We start from the raw sequence: 20,712 nt of genomic DNA, 5'->3' as shown, positions 1-20,712 counted from the left end.
CCAGGCACTCCTATGTTGCACTTACTTGCCATCGTGATTTGGGAGTCGACACTCCTCTCCATCCCCATCGCTCCATACCTCGCGTCCCTAGATCTGAGTGCCATAATACTTGTCCTATAAACCAGTGGTTTGATGATGATTGCAAAACTTTCCACCACTCCTTGCACTTGGCCTTTGATGCTCACTACCCCACTTTTACTCGCTTACGATGCTCTTGCCACCATTTTCTTAACTACAAGAAGCGGTTGTTCATTGCTTAGAGTGTAGATCCCTCTGCAACACACTTATCCATAGTCCCAAGCTGTTTTGGCATACCTTGTTCCCCGGTTGCTCTCCTCTTTGTCTGCTAGTGATCTTCGCTCTCTCACCACCCATGGCTCCACACTTTATGACATCTCTGGCCAGCTTGCTCTCCTTTTCACCCCCTTGCTGCCACCTTTTCACCACCTCTAACATTTATGAGGCCGTCAAAGCTATGAGATCTAGCAAAGTAGCGGATGAGTAGGGATTTCAGGCAGAGCTCTTAAAGCTCGACATCTTGATCTTGGGTTCCTATCTTTCTACACTATTCAGTAGAGTGGTTTGCACTGGATTTTTGGATTCTTGGTTGAGGCATGTGATCCATTTGATCCATAAGATCGGGTTGGCTTCGGACCTTGGTAACTACAACACCATCATGATTGGGCAAACCTTTGCCAAACTCTATGCCACAACATTTAGTATTATATTATCTAGAGTGCTTTACAAGAAAGGTTGCAGTGCTAGGGGTCATGTAGGTTTTTGGGTAGACAACCCGACCATGGATCATATCTTGATGTTGCGGGCTATTATTGAGGGGGCTTGACACCATTCAACCAAAGTCTATTGCTATTTTGTGGACTTTCGTAAGGCTTTTGATTTCATCCCTAGGGAGGCCCTTTTTAGAGATTAGAGACATTAGGATTTCAAAGACCTTATTGATAGCTATTATGAGGTTATATGAGACTGTGGTAGTGAGACTCAAGACTTTTGAGGGTCTCTCCGACCCTATACAAAACACCATCGAGGTGAAGAAGGGTTGCCCTCTCTTACCCACCTTGTTCGGGATTATTGTTATTGAGCTTGATGCCTTTCTCAAAGACTCCTTGCTCCCCAAAGACGGTTGTTACTTACATCAGGTTGATCTCCATCCTCCTCTTTACAAACGATGTGGTTCTTTCGGCTTTTTCTCATGATGGTCTTCAAAGACTTACTAATGGGCTCGCGTCTTTTTGTGACTTGCGACAATTGGTCGTGAATTTGGGCAAGACTTGAGTTATGGTCTTCAACTGCTTGAAGACCTCACATCTCCATTTCTACTTTCAAGGTCAGGAAGTCGAGATTGCTTCATCTTACACATACCTTGGGGTTAAGTTTTCCGGTCTTTGTTTAGCTTGAAATCCACCATTCAACTGCGGGTTTGTAAGGGGTTGGGTTTCCTTGCCATGCTGGAGAGAGTGTGTTTCAAACACCACTTTTAGGATACTTCGACTAAGCTATCGCTCTTGGATTCCTTATTTAGACTCACGACGCTCTATGGTTTGTGGTATGGGGGCCTTCTCTTTCGGACTTTGATTGGGCCTCGATTGAGCGTGTCCGGACTTTGTCATTCTGCGGTATCATCAAATGCTACTAGTCCACCCCTCATAGTGTTATTCTTGCCGAGTTCGTAGCCCATCCTTTCAGGCTTGCTGCCAGTTTTTGTTTGATCTGGTTTTTACATCGCCTTTGTGGTTATGTTGACTTTGTCGATGGCTGCCATAGATACCCTTACTTGGCCTAGTTCTCCTTAGTTGCCATCAATAATGCTCTTAGGGACTTTTACAAAATTATATTATAATTTATGGTTTTAAAATATGATTTCAAATCGGGGATATTATAGGCTTCCATCTGTGTTGCCCAATTGAGCAGCTTCCAGAGATATCCTCCTACCAATATTACCTTGAAATTCTTGGACCATGCAGTGTAAGGGCATCATTCACTCACTTTAAAGTTTTGTAGCTGCCTTCCAATTGCATGTACGGGTAGTGGTCATAGATCTGAGTCAATTCGTCACAGTTTCTGATTGGATTTAGCTTTTGGGCACACTTTCATGTTGGTAATGGCATAAAACAAATAGTATGACTTGGAAAGTCTTCTAAAATTGAAAACGAGTCATTTGCTTGTGAAGTTTGTGACTATTTAAATTTCCCCAATTAAAAGATTGCTCCCCATGAATGATTACAACAACAATGAAATACATCCATTCCTTGAAACTGTGCACATCTGCATTGCCCACCAACCTATGGAGCAATAAAGTGATGTCAGAAATTTCATTTGTGAAATGCTTTTTGAGTACTTCAGACTTTTCCTTTTTGGGAGTGGCTAACCAATCCCTAGCAGTTTTGTTCTGACATTGACTTTTCTTTTTGACGAAGCATTGGTATGCTATTGTGGTGTTAAGGTCTGTTAATTGTTCTCTTTGAGGCAATTTGATAAGTGAAGTGAAAGTCTCTCCATCTAGTTTAGAAGTTATTCTATTATCACCTGTTTTTACCTTTAGGGTCTTTTGGTAATAATGGTTCTTGCATCTCTATACATTTTCTTTTCCAAAACTCGTCCAGGTTAACATATGCCCTATTTTAGTATCACAGATATCTGGGAGGGTGCTTTGTAGACCAGATAATTATTCATACTTCATCTTGGCTAAAATCAAAGTGCTAAAAAGGTGGACGATATCCTCATACATGTTGGTAACAAAACAAGGGAAACTTTAATTTACAGCAAATAGTTTTGTGCTGGGGAATTACTCTTGAAAATGGTTTACCTGACACAAATTTTCCGCTCATAAGCTACAAGAGTGTGAGAAATGATGTACCTGTACTTGTGGTAGGCCATAATGCTCTGTGTAGGACTTGGGATTTCCTTTGTACCATATCTTGCCCAAAGACAATTCTAAAAATCAGGTAATTATAGAACTTAAAAAACATGTTATACATTGTGAAAGCAACAAAACCTTAACATAACGTCAATTCATTTTTTCTTCTTTTTTACATTTGAAAATGTATCTTGGAGGTTTGAAGGTGTGTCAATGTCAAGAAAAGTAACTACTTTAACATGTTCTCTATTTATGGCTGGTTCTTTACTATAATTGAAACGCTTGAAAAGGCAAGGAGAAATTATACCCTTTCAAAACCATTTCTATGTTTAGACTGATGCCTATTTGTAGACTTAATGATGAACAAAAGTAATTTAATACACTTGCTAGGAAATAAACCGACCAGAATACCATGTTCAAATTATTACTTTTCAGTAGTTAGTAAACATTTGAAGCTCCTTTTTTCCAAATATACCATTTTTTTATATACTTGCTTATAAACTGATAAGAACTCCACTATATAAAAGGCATTTGGTTAAATTCTTTTCAGTAGTAGATCATTATTTTGATACTGTAATATTGTAACTAAGATGCCTTTGTTTCTTTTTCAATAGATTGAACCTGCATCTCAGAGAAGAACGGGATCTGGCCCATGGCGGAAGGTTTGTGTGCTAAAAGAAAAAGTCCTCATAATAATTCTTCATCTGGGTTGATTGGTTTTCTTTTTAATTTTTGTTTGTTTCCTCAGATGGTTTTATTCATTTTATTGCATTAACAACACTGCTTATGGAATAAAATATTATTTTGTACTGAAAGATGCAATTGGGTGAACTATAAAGAGCAACAAATTGAACTTTTGAGCCAAAAAGTGAAGCACCCAGTGTACACAATAGAAAGGAGCCTTTAAAAAGTGCATTTCAAAATGAGAGTTGAGATATTGCTGACCAAGATGTTGCAATGTTGTTCGCTCTCCATATTGGTAAAAAGACATTGATAAGAGATAATAAAGCTTCAAGAGGCTATAAGAACCCAAATTATAAGAAGGTACATGGTACCTTGGTGGATGCTCTTCTGCAAGACACTTGGGAAGATTTGGCAGGTTGACTGTTTTGCCCCCAACTTTTTAATTAGTGGGTGCAATTCAGCAAGGTATTAAATCACTTGCATTGGTGGATCAAGCTTTGGCTGGTGGCAGCCAAAGGGCGATCACAATTGGAAAAAGAATACAATCTCCATAAAAAATAAGGCTACGAAATACATAATCAATTTGATATGCCAACAGTTAGTGAGAAAGCAACTTATAAAAATTCATTAGATTCAGATTCAAGAGGAGAACTAACAAAGAGTCAAGGTTTGATGGAATCAAATGATGAAGGAATTTTGGAGTTGCGGTCATGCTTGGAGGATGAAACAAATTCTTTCTGTGGCCCATTTTATTGGTCAAAGCTGATATCAAAGGTTATCTTCTGTACTTGTCTTATTTTTGGGTCTGTGAGTGTCGTGACTGGTTCAGCTTCTGCCGCTATTTGTAAATCTTTGCTTGTGTTTTGTTTTTGCACTGTTATTTTGACGGTTTCTTGTCATTTTTAGTAGAGAATCCACATTTTCAGTTCTCCAAGGATTTTCCATGACAACAATTATTTTTCGCGCATCTATTGTAGTTTTCTATGAAAGGGTTTGTAATGGGAGCCATTTAATGTCCCCTTTCTAAAATATGCTTTAATAACAAATAATAATAAAATTTAAAATATAAATAAATAAATATGTTATAATATAAATTAACTAAATTTATTGAAGGATCAAGGTATATGTACCAAAGAGTTGTGATTCCCTCAACATAAGATATAAAAGGGAGGAGAGTTAATTTGAAAGGGGAAATGAAAGAAGGAAGAAGAGAGGATAGCAAGGAATTAAAGAGGGCTTAATAGGAGAAGAAAGGAATGAGAAGGAAATAAGGAAGTCACTCTTTCAAAAAGCAGCAATGATGAAGGGTTGCAACTCTTTTAAAGTGTTGTGATTATGAAGGGTTGTGACATTTCGAAAGATGGACAATTATGAAGGGTTGTGACTCTTACCAATAGGTAGACATGATGAAGAGTTGCGCTCCCTTACATGGGAGGATATAATGGGGAAGAAGGATTAAATGGGAAGGAGGAGAAAGGACTGGAGGAGATCTAGACCAAATTCAGAGCAGATGTGTATAGAGGGATCTGAAATAAGAGTTGAGAAGGAAATTAAAAAATACGATATGAAGATCTAGAAGAAGAATATGCGCAGATCTTAAATGGGATATGTGCATTTTTAAAAAGTAGCAAAGACAGATTTGAGATAGGAAGTGAAAGGGGTAGTAGTTGTCAAACATGTGTATCTTTTCATGGTCAAAGGTTGTGACCTTTTCAGAAGGGCATTTGCAAATGACAAGGTGTGACTACTTGCACTCAAAAAAAAAATTATAAAAGAGAAGAACTTCATTGAAGAGGGGTATGGAATTAAAAAGGAGATCAGTTAGGAGAATAACATATTAGTTTTTATAGGCAACAATGCAAAGTGGTGTCAAATGTTATGAAAGGTGGTGACCCTTTTACTTGAAAATTATAAAGGGGAGATTGTTCTTAGAAAACACTAATACATCATCATCAATAAATTATAAAATCAAGCAATCATATCACAAGAGCATTCGATCTCACCACACAACATCGACCCCTACCATACATGAGAAATAAATTTTATCAGGAAGCATATGAAGAGACAAAGTTGTGGCAAATTCTATATGTCATCAACACTAAACAAATATATATATAGCAAATAGGCAATTATTAATTGATAAGGACATTCAATTACCATTGTTCATATCCAACATAGAAGGACAAATATCATAAGAGGAACCAATTCATCAATCAACAAGTTATCATAGTGCAAAAAATTGAATCTGAAAAGAATAAGTAAGGAAAGGCCGCTCATTGATAGAAGATCACTAAATACAAAAGAAATATCATCAAGTGCATTTTTAGCGAGTGTCAAAGATCAAATCAAGGAGATTGTTAGTGTTTACAATTACATTCATAGTGAGTGTCATGGTGGATAACATTTTTAGTGAGTGTTAGACCTGATCAAGGAGATTCTTACTGTCAAGATCAAGGACATTCTTAATGAATGTCAATACTAGATTAAGAACATTTTTTTTGAATGTTATGATTCTTAGAAAGGGATGAAGGCAAAGGTTACATATCTTTGAAACTTTATTTATCAAGGAGCAAAACAATGCTCAACATAGGATTTATGTTGTGTCTTTTCAATTATTCTTAGGATTTTAAGTTAAAGATAAAACCAAAGATAAAGATAATTTTTTTTTAATGTCTAACAGGTGACCATAAACAAGTCAAAGGGACTAAAGAACTGAACAAGAAATACAACACACAACAAGAATACCAAATGGTGCTCAAAAAGAAAAGAACAACATAAAGAAGGAAAGAGGAACCAAGGCCTGAAGAAACATGAGGAGGGTGGAAAAGCCAGCAAACAAAAACTAGGAACCCGAGGAGATAGAGAAGAATCCTAGATTGAAAGGATAACCAGTAGAAAAGAGGAGGGTGGAGTCGATGTCGTTGATTTTGCATCTCGGGGTGACCTACGAGTAGGGTGTACGGGGTCTTAACGTTAGCAAGTAAAGTCCACCCAGATAATTGTGGGGGGGGGTGAATCAGTTATGCATTTAAAACAGCTCTCAATATCTTTATTAATTTTGAAACATGTAAACAGTAGATGCAACAACCATAGAAAGAGAACCATGCATAATAACACCATACATTTTAACTAGGGAAATCCTTGATCAGAGGGAAAACCTTAGTGGGAATGATGCCCACAAGATGATGTACTAAAATAAAAGTTTCTTGTGAAAGGGTAGACCCTGTTAGGAGTCAATGAAATACAATCAGTACATATGAGTCCTTGTTAGGAGATTCTAAACCTGTTAGGAGTTTTCCCAACCATGTTAGGAATTGACAGGCGGACAACTGAACCCATTGTCCAAACAGCCTTAGTACTCTTCTTATTGAATAATACAAATACGAAGAAACAACTATTTGACCATCAACTTATCTTGCCAAATCAGTTCCTTTTAAGCTCACCCTGCATCAACTGCACCAAACTCTGCTCTGATCAAAAGATATTTGCAAACTATTGGCTCACAATCTTCATAACTTTTGATTTGATGATCTTATAATTGAGCCTTCTTAACAAGGGCATCTCTGACATGTCTTCAACCTCTATCTCAGTGCACTTAAGCCAATTCCATCCTTGTGAGGAGATAGAATTAACACAATAGTATCCACTTTAAAGAAGCACTGTCCGAAAGCTGCCTTCAGTAAAATCCTTATAACTCTGTCTCGTCTTCATAGTTTTGCATGTGCTCTTAGCATTAGTGTCTAGACATACTTTAGAACATAACCTCCATACAGTGCTCAACATAGAAAGCTGTCTTTGAGTGGAGCTCCCCGTGGGAGTAACCAATGTGGTATGAATATACTACTTGTAATATCCATAGTAACGAGACTTGCCGCAAGTTGTCTAGGTTGGCAAGTCCAGTTACCCTGGCTGGGTCAAAATGACCCGTGGCCTTGACTCGGTGGGTCAAGTGGGCTGACTCACCTGCCTCGGTTGACTCGGCTCACTGACTTGCCTGACTCACCTAGCTGACTCATCTGACTCTTTTGATTTTTAATTTTTCTTTTCAAAATTTTCTTAATACATCTAAAATTTACCTTTGTACTTATGTAATCGATGTATGCTATGTATGTGATCAAATTACCTTCCATTTCATGATGTTATTGTGTCTTTGAGCTTTATTCAATAATGGGTGGATGGAATTTCTTTAAATCCTAAAATATCTCTAAATTTCAAGGGTTTTGTCACTTTGTTGAGTCACTACCAAGTCACAAGCAAGTTCGAGCCGAGTCATGAGTCGAGTTACCCTTGTTGAGTCCGGGCCGGGTCCGAGTCTCATTAGTTTGGTAATATCATCTCTAATGCATTGGTTCAACTCATGTCTAGAGGATAGGAGGTGGGGAGGGGCATCCAAAGAATATTGAAAGGGGTGAAGGTGGTTAATATCAATCTCGATAAAACAAAGAAGAGCCGTGGCCCTAGCGAGCTAACAATGAGCTTGATAGGAGGGAGGAAACAATATATCAAGGGACCCTGAGGAGCAATAAGCAAGATAGGGATACCTTTAGCGACACGAAGATGGTGAAGGAACTAGACAAGATAAAAAATGGCCTCAAGACTAAAAGGGTGGGTCCTGAACTCAGTAAGGGCAATACTGTGAGGTGTAGACCATCGACATTTTATGAATTGCTAAAGCAGGCGAATCTTATGATAACTAAATATCGTTAGATTTGATAAGCTTATATTTATAAATTATTTCATTTCTCACCTAAAGTTAAAATTACAATTTCAAGACTAAATAAATGTAGATCAAGGGTTTTCTTCCATACTTGTCTTAACTTTGGGTCTAGAAGTGTCATGATTGGTTGAGCTTTTGTCCCAATTTGCAAATCTCTACTTGTGTTTTATTTTTGTGTAGCTGTTTTGAAGGTTTGCGTTTTTATTGGAGAAACAACACTCTTTTATTTGACAAAGGATTTCCACATTGTGCCTTGGTTTGCTATGAAAGGATTTTCAATGGACGTCATTTTTCTGAAGAGGACAAAATTTTTGTGACTTGTAGGGATTACACCATTTTCAAAGGGTTTTAGTCTAGTATTGAAGGGCTTTATGTTTTTCTACACGATTTTTCATTAGATCGTGGTTTTTTTGTGTAGTTCTTTTGCAATCTAGAATTTTGCACTGGTGTTGCAAAAAGTGTTGTAGTTTTTCTTGGGTTTTGTTTGGTTTTTTCACAAAACTTGTGATTTCTTTATAAAAGTGTTCTGCACAATTTTCCCAAAATCATGGTTTTTCTTTGTTGTTGAAAACCCAAGATTTTGTAAATAAAAATCGTCCAAAACTTTTGCAGGACACTGTTCTCCCTCAAAACCTGAGTTGTGACCCAAAACAGTACAAGAAAGCATGATTTTATTAAAAAATTGTCAAAACATTTCATTACAAATTGAAAGCCATATTTTTGTGGAAAAAAATCCAAAACCTTTTCTTTTGAGGGAAAAAATGAAAAAACCTCTACTCACGTTGGAGGGAACCACTTAACCTGTGATCATATCATCGTGGAATAACTTAAAAAATAAATAAATTTAACTCCATTTGCAGCAATACATGTGGGATTGAAATCCCATACCAAATGCTATAAACATGGCTTAATGGGTCCACTTGTTCTACTATTAGGGAATACAGGGTAAAATCCTAATCTTTTAATTATTGTGCTCAGACTTTGGAAAAACCAAGGTCAGATATTCAAAAAACTTGGCAAAATGACGAAATGGAGGTCCATGGAAAGGCTTGGGTGAAGAACCATGAATTGGCTTGCACAAGTCTCAATGTGCAGAACCAATGATACCAACTGCAACCGCTCTAATTGCACCAATCTGGAAAAGAGACAATGAATAAAATATGGGCTGTAGCAAATAGAGAAGGATCGAGCCTGTATGACTCTTGTGCCCAATAGAAAATGCAGATCTGAGAATCAATCCAAGCAATAAACCTGCCCCAACATTAATGAAACCACTTCCAAAACAAAAAACCTTGAAACATGTACCACAGACAAAAAGAGATGCAGCCTCAAATTGCCAAAGCAGGCATAAGAAAAACAATAAATTGTTCCACAAATAACAATTTCGTTGCTGATAAAGATGATATTGCTTCTCTGATGAGTATATGGCTCTAATAGCAGAATGGAATCAGATCCAAATAAATATAGAGGCCTGCCAGTTGCAATGAATATCCTCTGTCACAAGGCAAATTATGCAGTCAATCTAGGGCTTCGATGTCTAGTCAATGATATCTCCCAGCACCTATGCTTGGAAGATGCTCCTCTATACTACATGGGACACAAATAGAGAAGCCACCTGTAATGTCAAGGAAGGATATACACCACTGTATGTATTGCAGATTGTGAAGACGATGGCTGGGAAGTATCACCAGCAAATGAGAATGTATATTGCTGCCTGATCTCTGCAGAAGAGCTCGAAAATATCAACGAAATGCTGCCTTAGGGTTATCACAACTATGAAATCAGAAAAATCTTGAATGCCTGATCTGATATATAAATAATAAATTGGCCAAATAAGGAGCACAATTAGCGAAATAGGCTGAAATATGACCAATTGGCGGATTGAGTTGAATACAATAGATATTTGATTATTTGAGCACATGGATTGATGTGCACAGCCAACCATGAATGAATTAAGAAATAGATGGTCATGTGCCAAATAAAATGGCATGAATAGATTGCTATTATCTAGACCCTTGGGAGCTCAACAAATCTGGTGAAAGCTCTCAATGGTGGAAGGATATGCTGGTCAATGGCTCTGATACTACGTGACAATAAAACTGGATATATCACCAATGAATGATGTATTGAATTGAGATAGTTACATACTGTACTGAACCTTGTTTATAAAGGCAAGGAATAGACCGGTAGGTAGTTAACTGTACTATTTCTTGTACTTAATTGTTAATTAATGACACCTAAGTAAAGCTTAGAGTAAATATTAACTTAGTGCAACATATGCAGTCATGGCCAAATGACCTGCAGATTCTATCAATTCTTTTGTAGGGTAGTTAGCTAATAAACTGACCATCAGGGCATAAAAATGTATTATTTCGCTTATAATAGTCATTTAAGTCATTTAAGTTGTCTAGTTAGTTTAGTTAGCAACTTTCTATTATCTGTGTGTCAGTTTAATATCTTTCCATTTCCACTTTTAGTTAACAATTGTTTCTTTTAAAAACATCATCTTTGTAATTCCTTATTTAAGGAGCATTCGTCTCATTTGTAATTATTTTATTTTCAATCAATCAATTATCATTTCAGATAGACTGCAGAAGTTGATTGGGGAGTGTTCAATTTTTTGCATGATGACATGAGGGTTGAGTGAAATACTGGGCCTTCTTTGCCGTTCTTGGTGTATCCGTGCTATTGGAGTGAGATTTCAAAATACTAGTGTGGGTTTCCTCTTTGCTCAGGCCGTGAGACCTTAACCTTGTTGATATAATAATTCAAAGAGCTTCTTTTCCCTTACATGTGGTTGTTCAAGCTAAATATTTTGTTATTTAAGGCTGAGTATATCATGGAATGTGTAATGGCAAAAACACTAGAATGAAGGCTATACAATGCTGCCAATAAAGATCAGAATTGAATTTTGTCATCTGTAGGCTGTAAAGATTTAAGTTTTGTATGCAATGTAAAAGTGATTATTTTGAACAATAATATGTTACTTAGTTTCTATATGCATTAAATTTTTGCACATTGAATATTGCACCCAAAATTTAAGCATTACCTATGCAAGCACTATAGAATGAAAACAATTGAACAGCAATATACATAGAAATAAGGAAGTAAAAATCGGGGAAGGGGCTGATGAAAGTATTGTCATTGATGTCAAAGATGGATAAAATATATAACCATAACCATCATTAATGTCAAATAACCAAAGCACTTGTCTACAAGATCATCGTGTTAATGATAGCAATGATTAAGAAGATGTAGATGTTTCTTAGGAGTCAAGAAGACATGAAAGTGTACTATGCTGCATAGAAACAGTCAACATGTACACCAAACTTGGAGGCCTATATATATTTCACAATTGAATAATAGGTGAAGAAAGCTAGAGAAAGAGTTGAAGGAAGACAGGTGTGGTGCAAGAAGATTACCTATAAAAACTCACAGAGGATAAACAAGCAGATATACAATGTATCATACAGAGGTATACATAAAAGTTGTTAAAGTCTAATACCAAGGATGTCGACAAAAAATCTCAGTCTAGAGGTATTTGAACAAATATATGACTAAAGAGTCAAATTACTCATCAGACATGATCGAGTACATACATTGGGAAATTTGTGAATAGAAGATTAGTGGACAACAGATAAATTGATCTCAAACATGTTAATAAGAACGCAGTGAGTAAGGTGGCGATAGCTTGTTTAATCTGATGATTAATTAAAAAGAAACAATAAAGCAACAGTCATCCTCAAGTCATCCATGCAATGAAGAAAGCAGCGATATATATCGGCTGTTTTCTGATAATAAACAGGTCAACCATAGTTAATAGAAAGCAGCAATGAAAACAAATATTATGGACAAGCATTGAGATGAAGTCACAATGAACATACTTGAGCAGTGTTGTCCGACAAAAAGGGTAGTTAGACAGTTACCGGTGCAGACATGGTTGTGTCGTTTCATTGGCACCGTTTTGGATATTATAAATGTTGTGAACACTTATGTATTTTGACATCATTATCATTGTATGAAATATCATTGTTGTGTACGGAGAGCATTTTGATAATGAATAGTATTTTGCATTGATTATATGTTTTCTTTCCTATTCACCCACGGGCTGAACATTTGGTGCCGTTGCCCGTGGGTGAACAGGAAAGAAAACATATAATGAATGCAAAATACTATTCATTATCAAAATGCTCTCCGTACACAACAATGATATTTCATACAATGATAATGATGCCAAAATACATAAGTGTTCACGACATTTATAATATTCGAAATGGTGCCAATGAAATGACACAACCGTGTCCGCACCGGTAATTGTCTAACTGCCCTTTTTGCCGGACAAGAAGCAGTGGCAATAATATGGTGATTGCATGAAGTTCTGCATGAAGCAACAAAATCAATTATGATGTAGTAAAGGGCGAACTGGAAGTAAAGTGATTCATAAAATATCAATTAAGTCAATGCGATGATTATTTCTTAGGAAGTGATAAAGAAGAAACAAAGATATTCATCTTGTATGGTATCGACAGGAAAGAATACATTTGCTGGCGGTTAGAGGAGCCCACGATAATGTCCTTTCACAATAAGGAATCAAGTAATGAGTTGGAAGGGTAAAACACTGAAAGTAGCCAGGAATCCACGTCTTTATGAACTATTTCAGATTGAAGACAAAGTCATGCCATCAAGTGCATTTACAGTTCGGATAGATGGGGATAGATTGTATGTCATCTTGAACCATAAGACAGCAATATTGAAACGTTGTGATATATTATATATGTGCAGCGATAATCTAGTGCTGAACAATTTATCTGGATAGAGATTAATAAACACTACTTTGAAAATAGTAAATGATACAGATTACACAGTGAATAGATGATCACGACAATGAGAAAGAAAGTGAGCAGCTAAGTCAAGACAATAATCCAGTCAGCAAGGATACTAGCCACGTCTCCTTGAAGAAGAGTAATCAGCAATTAAAGAGAATGACTATAGTGAAAGTGTCATTATGGAGTGGTTATTGTGTATTTTGTTTATACAAATAATTAAGGAGAGAGACTTGACCATTACTAAATATTAATTAAAACATGAAGTAATGCCTCTTTCCTAAAAGACGTCTCTTTCTATTTGATATAAGAATATATAAGAAGAATGAGTAGCAGAGTGAATGTGTGTTGTGAAATAGCGGATAAAAGGAAGAGTGCGATTAGTATTTCTGGAATGAAAGTGAAGCATGTAGAAAAATGTGTGTGTCTGTTTCTGTATCAGAAATAAGAAAGTGAGTGGAGATTAAAGAATATGTATTCACATTTATTAAAACTGATATAGATATATGTATGTATGCATGAGAATAAAATAGAGAAGAGTGAAAGATAAAAGCAAGAGCGGTAGATAAGAATGATATAATAATGAAAGAGCATACAAACAGAGATAAAAGTATATATATATATATATATATATATATATATATGAATAAAAAGTATGAAGGCACAAAATTATATATTGTGTAATTACAAGTAACATCACATAAATTGGGGGTGGATTAAAATGGGGATATAAATATGCAGATTTAAAAGAGATATATATGTAGATATAGAAGAATATTTAGATGCAAATCAAAAGGGGATATGCAGGCTTGAAGCAGAGGGAAAAGGGAAGTATAATAAAAGGTGATTTAGTTGTCCATGATCAGTTGAGCAAGCAAGATTAACAAGGTGGAAAAGCAATTTGTGTGCAGTCTCATATGGTCAAAATAAAAGGTCGCAAAACAGAATATTATATCAAAGAATTTAACCTAATGAGTGATCATGTGGAGAAAGCACACATAGGAGCAAATATCAATTGGAAAGCTAAAATGCTCATAGGGTAACCTAGAACGGGTTCTCATCGCTTGAGGTATGAAATGGGTAGATGGACGCTACCAAAAGAAGAATGGGAAGAAAGAAAATGTTTATTTTGCAACATGGGAGTGGTGGAAACAGAGCAACATTGTATCATGCAATGCCCAGTGTACATTGAGATCCGCTCCAGCAACGGGGATATCCTTGCAACCAGCAATTCAGATACTATTTTTGAGGAAACATAGCTAGACATGACACCAAAATTTAATGATTGACATTAATTGTCGAAGAGCGGACCTAAACAAATAGTTTCAAAAGGCCTAATTTTCTCTTGCCCTTTTTGGGGGGTGGGGGTGGGGGGTGTGCTTTTCTAGGTAGTGGGGGCGGGGGGCGGGGTGTGCTTTTCTAGGTAGTCCATAGGCTGTTTTGGCCTGGCAGATGTTATTATATTTTTTCATTCATTCAGTGAGTTGGTGCTCACAAATGCAACAAGGGGGGTTGGTGCTTCTAGTGGGTCGGTCCCTGCGAAGTGTGGGAGTTGGAGCTTCCAGCAAGTTAGTGCTCATAAACATAGGGCTTGGAGCCTCTAGTAGGTTGAAAGCTACAAAAACATTGTAAAAGAAAAAGTTTTATATAAAAGCATTTATTTACCGTGGTTTTCTCTTGCATTGGGTTACCATGTAAACACTGTGTTATTATGGCCATGTGTATAATTGTTTATTTCAGTATTTGGAGTTATTTCTTGGATAAAAGGTTTGAAATTGACAAAGTTGTGATTATACTGATTCACCTCCCCACGCTCACCCTTCCCCCTTACCCCTTCTCAGTATAATCGTGTGCTCTTCAGGGGCTTTACACTAGCATTTTTAATTTTTAATTTTGATATCAGAATTTATTTTCTCTTGTTTAGTTTTTTTGAATTGCATTTTAAATTTTAATTTTAACTATCATTGACAGGCTTATAGAATTGTAAATAATTTTTTTTCAATATTATGAAAACTCTTTTACTAACTGTGCAGGGCAAGTGACTGGTTACATTTCATATTACATTACATGTGCCTTTGTATGCATAATAACCAATCTTATTTCTGTGTTGTTATCATTGACGAGATTTAATATTTTTTCTGATGTCATATGAATACTCTGGTGTGATCATGTGATTTTCTAATACATGTGAAAGCTATTTAAACTTGAGAAATATTCCCATTTCCTAAAATACCATTTAAAGTTGCCCGCTTACATGTGCAAACCCATGTAAATTAGTGAAAGCTCACATGAACAAATGGTAATTGAGAAAATGTTGAATCAAAGCTAGCCTTGCAGTTCTCATATTTTACGATCTTGTAGATTATTCTTGTCATAAAAGTTTTGGTTTTTATTGAATGCCAGAGTTATAAAAAATCATGTTACTTGAGAATATGAATTCAGCAGGCATCAAGAAAGAATCTTTCTGACTGATCTTGCAGTGTATTTTTTAATTTTTCAAGATCTTTTAGAGATCACAAAGATAAGTTAGATGCTATCAAAATTCTTTTAACTGCATTATACTTACATTCAGAACTAGATTGAGACTCTTGCAATGACAAAAAATAATTTCTTGCTGTTATTTATGCACAAAGTCTTTGTTGGAAGTTAGCATCTGCTTTTTTTTTTCAGAAATTTCTGATGTAATTATATTGATCGTTTGTGTATTCTTTGAATAGATGCTGACAGCAAAGGATTTAAATTTTGTCGGTTATACATACAAGAATTTTGATGCTGTGAAGGGATTTCACCCTCCTGTCGGTAAGGATCTCAACCATCTTACATATTTTTTTACAATCATCAGTTGGATTTATGTTTGGTGCTCTCGACATTTCAGTTTTACTTTGAATATTTAGTTTTCTGTTGTTAACCACACTTTAGTTTGTTTAATTCAATCAGCATAAGTTTTGTAGGGTTAAAGAGCTACAGTTTGTGCCGTGTATAGTTGTTAACATGCCGAGGCTGCATATTTTCAGCCTATGCAGAATCCTCTAATGCTCACCTAGTTATATCTATTTTTTCTAGGATATCAACTATAAACTCAGTTTGAGCATTTGCTAATAATAAATATATGCAATAGCTATATGGGATTCCCTGCTGCAGACATGATTTGGAGTGTTGAACCATATATAAATATGTTTTGTAAATTTTGACCATGTTAGTGGTTTATGTTTGGACAGTTGACAGTAGCCTTTCTGACTAGCTGCAACATGCAAATGGCACACTTTGTTGCAACCGTGTGTCCTTCATGCCAAGGCTGCATATTTGTAATGTCCCCTGCTGGGACTTAAATATTTCCCTATTAAACTATTTGCAGACTTATTTCATATATACTCTCTGTATTTCCCATATCTCAATATGATTTCTTAATGATAATATTCTATATATATAGTTTCTCATACTTAAAGAGTCATGTCCTTTCATAAATAATAATAATATTCTATATATATATATATATATATTTGGTTGGTATATTAATTATATTAATAACATATATTATATTAATAATATAAATTATATCAATTATAGCAATATCAATATTACTACTTATAATTTATTTACTTTATATATTTATATTATAGTATTTTATTCTTATATTTCATATTAATATATTATGCAATGAACATTATTATTTTATTTATCTATTATTTAATTATATGGATTTTATTTTGACAGGTATATCACAATATTTTTTGTGTATGCAGAATCCTCTAATTGCTCACCTAGTTATATCTATGTTTTCTAGAATGTTTAACTATAAACTCAGATTAAGCATTTGCTAATAATAAAATATGCCATAGCTATATGTCATTCCCTGGTACAAACATGGTTTGGAATGTTGGACCATAAATAAACATGTTTTGTATGTTTTGACCATGTCAGTGGTTTAAGTTTGGGCAGTTGACAGAAGCCTCTCTGACTAGCTGCAACATGCAAATGACACTTTGTAGCAACCTTGTGTCCATCTTTGATCAAGACCTGAGAGATTCAGTAGGTAGGGTTGGGGTCTAAATTTTTTGCATTCTTCATTAATGTTTTAGGAATCACAGGTGATTCTTTTGGCTGTTGCTGAAGGTACTGCCTAGGGACTCTGAATTTTGCCTAGTTATGTTTGAATCTAGGGATCTGGGTAAACCTAGACTGGAATTGACCCAGGAACAAAGCTTGAATCAAACTAGTGAACCAGTTCAGGATTAGCCAGAAACAAAAGCAAGGAAAAAGTTTACACATGCTTGGACTTTTGATTACTAGAGTCATAACATTTTTTACTTTCAAGGGATTTGCAAATATGCCTCACATGAGATTTTAATAATATAAAATGTGTTTTATACACTTTATTTTGAGCACAATTAAAGTTGATATAATTTAACCCTAATTGACTATCAACTATGTATAGAGAGAATTTTATATGCATAGCTATATAAGGAGATACTTAATGCATAGGGTATTACGATAATAGATAGTTTCTATTATCTATGTTTAGCATTTAATGGTTATCTATTGTAATCTTTTGTAAATATTAGAATGTTATTTAGTTTTCTGTTTCTAGAATAGAATGTTTCTATTCTTTGTGATTGTTTCTTAAGGAAACATCGTTCAGTCTCCTGTATAAATTGATCTCTTGATCACTGTTAATAACAAACAAATATTCTCCAATTACTTCTGTAATATGGTATTAGAGCCAATACTCTAATTTTTTTCAAAAATAATTATAATTTCTTTGCTGAAATTATCTGCCTTCTATTTTCGAAATTCTTTACATGCATATTTGCTTCCAACTCTCTCCATAATTCGACTAGGGTTTCCATTTTGAGAGATCTGAATTCGTCGACTTTTGGTTTGGTTCTGCAATCCATTTCTGTCCAGATCCGTCTATTTTTTTCTGCACATTTTTGTCATTGTTTGAAGCTTTTTTGCAGCTAGGGCCGTTTCTGTTCAAAACCCTAATTTTCGGGTCCAAGAAATTTTTTAGATTGCATATTCTTGGTGGATTTTTCGAGAGCTCAATTGGGTTGTCATCAGATTTTTTGGGTGCCTCGATTTTTGTGCCTCCATTTTTGAGCCAGCCGATCCAGAAACCGAGAACATGTTCATTTTGAGTTTTTTGAGTTCTCTTTTGGGTCACCCTTCAAATTTTCTGAGTCTCGACTTTTTGAGGGTTGCATGTACTTGCATCTTTGTTGCATGTTGTTTGCATGTGCTACTTTACCATGCTAAGTATTGTATTTTGCCTCCCTTAAAAATTTTGGTGGGTTTTCATAATTTTTTTTCCTCAAAAAAATTCTGATGAGTTTTCATATTTTTTTCCCTGAAAAAAATCTTATGGGTTTCTCTAAAATTTCCCTTAAAATTTTTTGATTCTGTAATTTGCAAAAATGTGTGGGATTCCTTTCTGGGTTTGTAATTGTTTCATCAAAATTATCTGTTAGGTTTTATTGTTTTTTCTAAAAAAAATAAAGCTTTATAATGTCAGGTTTGAATTGATTTTTCACCACAAAAATCATGTTGGATTTTGATTTTTTTTCACCTCAAAAATCATGTTGGGTTTTGAGTGATTTTTCACCACAAAAATCATGTTGGGTTTTGATTGATTTTTCACCTCAAAAATCATGGCTTTTTGCGGTTTGTTTTGGAGCATTATGCTTATCTTCAAAGTTTTGGAGCATTATCCAAAGTACCATCAGCAATCTTCTTTGCATACATCCTCTGCTCCAGATTCAAAAGGCTCCTGGAAGTAGAACATTCAATGCAACTATTGCTATAAGTTTGAGCACATGAAGGTTGAATGTTGGAAGCGCCTAGTTGTCCTATCTAAGCAATTTGGTTTGCAGCCCACAACGAACAGTGCAGAGCACCTTGAGCAGACAAAATATGCCTTTTATGCTTTTTGACAGCTTCGTGCTCTGGATAGATTAACCATTAGGGGAGGGTATTACGATAATAGATAGTTTCTATTATCTATGTTTAGTATCTAATGGTTATCTATTGTAATCTTCTGTAAATATTAGAATGTTATTTAGTTTTCTGTTTTTAGAATAGAATGTTTCTATTCTTTATGATCGTTTCATAAGGAAACATCGTTCAGTCTCTTGTATAAATTGATCTCTTGATCACTGTTAATAACAAACAAATATTTTCCAATTACTTCTATAATATAGGGATTGTTTGTTTTTAAATTAGTTTGTTGTAATATACGATCTTAAAAAATTTCTAGAAGATTTTGTAATGTAATGGGGCTACATTGGAAAGTGGATGCTTTATAAATAATGTTTAGTCAAAGGAAAGCACATATGGGGAAAGAAAGGAAAAAGTTCGTCCTACATCTATAGTTTTGACATGTTCGAATGATCAATGTCCAAGATGTTTGATGAATTGTTTCTTAAAACATTGCATAGAAGTTCACTGGTTTGTGAAAGAAAGATTCTATTTTGTCTCAACAATAGATGCAATTATGTTACTTTTTCATGTCACTAGACCTTATGCATCTTGGAATAAATATATCATCTCAACTAAGCTTATATCAAAAAGTTGCAATAGTAATGATGTGTTTAATGTATGAGAGTTGTTTTAAGATAATCCTACGACCGAGAGCATGTTTGATTAATAGATACAAAACTCACAAAGATTAGTGAATACTTGGTGAGTTGTAAGGTAAGGCATGGTTGGCAAGTTTAGTAAGTTAGTAATAAAGCAACAACTAAGTAATTAAGGTATATAATATAGTTTTTATGAAAACACATGTACCAAAGAGTCGTGATAGTTGGTTCTTGTAACCAATATGAGCGCTATATGTAGGGATTATTGGGAATTGGGATGGTAAGGTAATATTGGGAACATTGGTAATACTGATAACGTGATCCCTTGGTACAATCTATAAAGTGATATTTTGCCATCTCTGTGTAATTTGTATGTTTTGGTTAGCAGTATAGTATTATGGTTGCATTGGTAGATAGTTGTTGTGTATAGCCTACATACGTGGGATAAGAACCTCTCCACGTTTCCCATATAACTACTTCATGGTCCTACAACATTTCTGGCATCGTTGTTGGGGACAAACCTTAGTTCTAAGCAGAGAGGTGGAAAGATAGAAGCATAATGGGCCGACCTTTTGATTAGCAAGTAGTTATAATAGATAGTGACATTGAGGAGGAAGTTACGAGTGAGGATCAATTTGTTAGAAATAGATAATACTGAGAGAGGGGGAGGGGGGTGAATTGGTATTCTACAAACTTATGTCCACAACTGGATATTATTAATTACTTTGCAACATGCATATGAAAGTAAGCCAAAAATGTTGAACAATAAATAAAACCATACACAGAGAGAACTCATAACACCATTATTTGTTAACTAGGGAAACCTCGGCGAAGGGAAAACCCCAGCGGGGATGGTATCCACAAACTAATCCACTAAACAAAAGAATCCTATCAATGATATTGACCCTGTTAGGAATCTATTAAATACATATAGTGTCTCGAGTCCTTGTTAGAAGACTAGGCCCTGTTAAAAGCCTCAATCTTGTAAGGAGTTGCTTCAACCTTGTTAGGAGTTGGCAGAACAATTACAATGTATGC

The 20,712-nt window shown here is 35.3% G+C and overlaps 1 protein-coding gene across 3 annotated transcripts in view; it reads left to right on the top strand.

Annotated features, from left to right (window-relative positions):
• The window catches only part of LOC149533541 (uncharacterized), a 141,101-nt gene that overhangs the window by 89,094 nt on the left and 31,295 nt on the right, over window positions 1-20,712 (top strand). For 2 of the 3 annotated variants that reach the window (XM_089803126.1, XM_089803125.1), the window contains exons 10-11: window positions 3,490-3,537; window positions 15,817-15,898. In XM_089803126.1, coding sequence (XP_089659252.1) covers window positions 3,490-3,537; window positions 15,817-15,898 — 130 coding nt within the window. Of the gene's footprint in view, window positions 1-3,489; window positions 3,538-10,859; window positions 10,986-15,816; window positions 15,899-20,712 lie in introns of those variants that run through there. The other variant, XM_089803127.1, reaches the window with a different exon arrangement.

Source organism: Cupressus sempervirens, chromosome 10 (genome assembly GCF_028749045.1).
Source record: "Cupressus sempervirens isolate cs-2001-9-10 chromosome 10, ASM2874904v1, whole genome shotgun sequence".
In the NCBI taxonomy this organism is placed as follows: domain Eukaryota; kingdom Viridiplantae; phylum Streptophyta; class Pinopsida; order Cupressales; family Cupressaceae; genus Cupressus; species Cupressus sempervirens.
The sequence above is the reverse complement of the archived record's forward strand: the minus strand, read 5'-3'. Positions and strand labels throughout refer to the sequence as shown.